The 2,900-nt window shown below is 40.6% G+C and overlaps 1 protein-coding gene across 1 annotated transcript in view; it reads left to right on the forward strand.

Annotated features, from left to right (window-relative positions):
- The window catches only part of PDLIM5 (PDZ and LIM domain 5), a 220,685-nt gene that overhangs the window by 198,576 nt on the left and 19,209 nt on the right, over positions 1–2,900 (forward strand). Inside the window, exon 14 of the mRNA XM_055085835.1 lies at positions 1,615–1,789. Coding sequence (XP_054941810.1) covers positions 1,615–1,789 — 175 coding nt within the window. The remainder of the gene's footprint in view (positions 1–1,614; positions 1,790–2,900) is intronic.

Genomic DNA, 2,900 nt, shown 5'->3' on the forward strand with positions numbered 1-2,900 from the left:
GTCCATGCCACCCTCTCACTTCGTCCCAGCTTACCCTTCCCCCTCCCCGTGTCCTCAAGTCCATTCTCTATGGCTGTGTCTTTATTCCTGTCCTGCCCCTAGGTTCTTCAGAACCACTTTTTTTTTTAAAGAATCCATATATATGTGTTAGCATACGGTATTCGTTTTTCTCTTTCTCTGACTTACATCACTCTGTATGACAGACTCTAGGTCCATCCACCTCACTACAAATAAATCAATCTCGTTTCTTTTTATGGCTGAGTAATATTCCATTGTATACATGTGCCACATCTTCCTTATCCATTCATATGTTGATGGACACTTAGCTTGCTTCCACGTCCTGGATATTGTAAATAGATCTGCAATGAACATTGTGGTACATGACTCTTTTTGAATTATGGTTTTCTCAGGGTATATGCCCAGTAGTGGGATTGCTGGGTCGTATGGTAGTTCTATTTGTAGTGTTTTAAGGAACCTCCATACTGTTCTCCATAGTGGCTGTATCAATTCACATTCCCACCAACAGTGTATGAGTGTTCCCTTTTCTCCACACCCTCTCCAGCATTTATTGTAGAGAAATGCAAATCAAAACTACAGTGAGGTATCACCTCACACCAGTCAGACTGGGCTGCATCTTAATGAGTGGTGGTTCCTAGGTGAATAGGAAGAACGGTAGAGAAGTGAGGTGAGGACAGGCTGTGAACAGATAGACCCATTCACAGGGGAAATGAGGCAGTTTTGTATTCACTGTAGCATAAAGAGAAAGGCAGAGGGTGGTGACAGATGAGGCTGTGCGGCAGGCAGAGACCACTGGAGGGACCTGTATGTGGTGCTCAGAAGACTGCACTACACTCAGTGGTCAGAGAAGAATGAGATCCTTGAAATGGTTTATGCAGAGCTGTGACCAGATAAGATTTCCGTCCTTGGGGGCAGTGGGGGTGTGAATTTAAGGAGGACAAGGCATTTGGTGGTTAGTCAGGTGGGAGACTTTGAGGACATAAACCAGGACGGTATTGTCGGAATGGAGACGAGGGGGAAAAATCAAGAACCATTTGTGGTCTGAAGTCAGCAGGACCCATTATAACCACAGAGGAGGGAGAGGAAGGCCCTAGGATGATTCTTATGTATGTGCCTTATATGAGCGGTGACCGATTTCACAGTCTACTTAGGCAGTACAGGAAGAGACAGAAAATACAGGGAGTGCATTTTTGCTTTTTTCTTCAACACATTGAAATCTTTAATGTGCTATGACATATTTTGAGTTAAATCTAATTAATGGTTAGCAGAGATGTCTGGACGACTAGAAATCTTTCAACATCAATATTCAACATTAACCATATCTCCTCTTGGAAGCAGAGGTGACTCTGCTTTTCCTACAAAACCCTCTGCATTCATCTGTCATAACTCTTTCCCTGGGTTGTAATCCTTGAATTTTTCTTTTTTAACTCTGTAGTCTCAGACCAGTGTTTGGTCCGTCACCTCTCCATAAGTGTGAGTGCATGAGTGACGAAGTGAGTGGATAGATTATTTTTTAAAGTAGTGTTATGATTTGATTATTAGGAAAAGTTTATATTTGGCGTGTTGTCATTCTGATTCTTCTGTTTTAACTCCTAGCACCTTCTACCGGAAGAGTCGCAAGCAGTGGGACATCCACAGGAGCAGTGGCATTGGCCACCTCAGCCGAAAGGCAGCCCCGGCCCAGTGACGAGGACACTTTAGTGCAAAGGGCCGAGCACATTCCCGCAGGGAAACGAACTCCAATGTGTGCCCGCTGCAACCAGGTCATCAGGTTGGTTATTTGATTTTAAATTTTTCTTCAAAGGACTTAATACCAATATGGATTTTCTTTTAATATTCTGAAAGATTAGGAATTTTATTAGTGAAGATATTCTTGCTGTATTTCTGTATAATAGTATTGAAGTAGACACATATGAATATATATACATTTGTTAGAATCTATTTTAATAAAAAGTAATTTGGGGCTCTGTGATAATAAAACTAAAAATACCAATTTAGTCAGTTATTAATTCCTATCAGAACTAAGGGAAAATAATGATTAATGTGGCTTTTCAGAGAATAATAAAATATTAAGACTCAAAGGGACCCCAAAGAACTTCATTATTTCACAAATTATAAAGGTGAGGACTTTCATTTAGATGAAAAATAACTAATGATGTAAAATAAAGAACTTTGAGTCCTTGAGAAAAGAAAATTGGATTTTCGAATACCTAAGCTCTAAAGGATATAATTACCTTCAGATCTATTCATAAATGCTCTACATTTTCGATTAGGTCATAATCTGCTTCTTTAAAATATTTTTTATCCCAGTGTATTTTATTGTTTCTTTAATTCCGATAAGCAGAAAAGGCTAAAAGTAAGCTCTTAAGTGAGTGTATTACACTGGCACTTATAAACCTCAGCGTTTGTGAACAAGTGACTTTTAAAATGTTATGAGGTTTAGGTGTGAATGTTAATGCAGGGATCCCACCAGAGGACCCTGTTGCCTCTGTGAGTTGTCTTGTTGGCAGTAACAGACGATTACTTGAAATGACTGCTCAAGCTCTCTCCTCATTTTAAATTTACCCTGTTTTGTAATAGTTGAAACAACAGCGCCTCTAAAGCTGAAAAAGGTTAAGACTTACTTGCATTTTCCCTTCCTCTCACATAATTATTGCTTAGGATAATGTTTCTAGTTACTACTTAAAATGGAGCACAGGGAGTCTCACTATCTTATTTAAGAACCAAATATAAATATTCTTCTCCTTGATTCACTATTAAATAATAAATGTGTCGGGCTTCCCTGGTGGCGCAGTGGCTGAGAGTCCGCCTGCCGATGCAGGGGACACGGGTTCGTGCCCCGGTCCGGGGGGGTCCCACGTGCCGCGGAGCGGCTGGGCCCG

This window comes from Physeter macrocephalus, chromosome 7 (genome assembly GCF_002837175.3).
Source record: "Physeter macrocephalus isolate SW-GA chromosome 7, ASM283717v5, whole genome shotgun sequence".
Taxonomy (NCBI): domain Eukaryota; kingdom Metazoa; phylum Chordata; class Mammalia; order Artiodactyla; family Physeteridae; genus Physeter; species Physeter macrocephalus.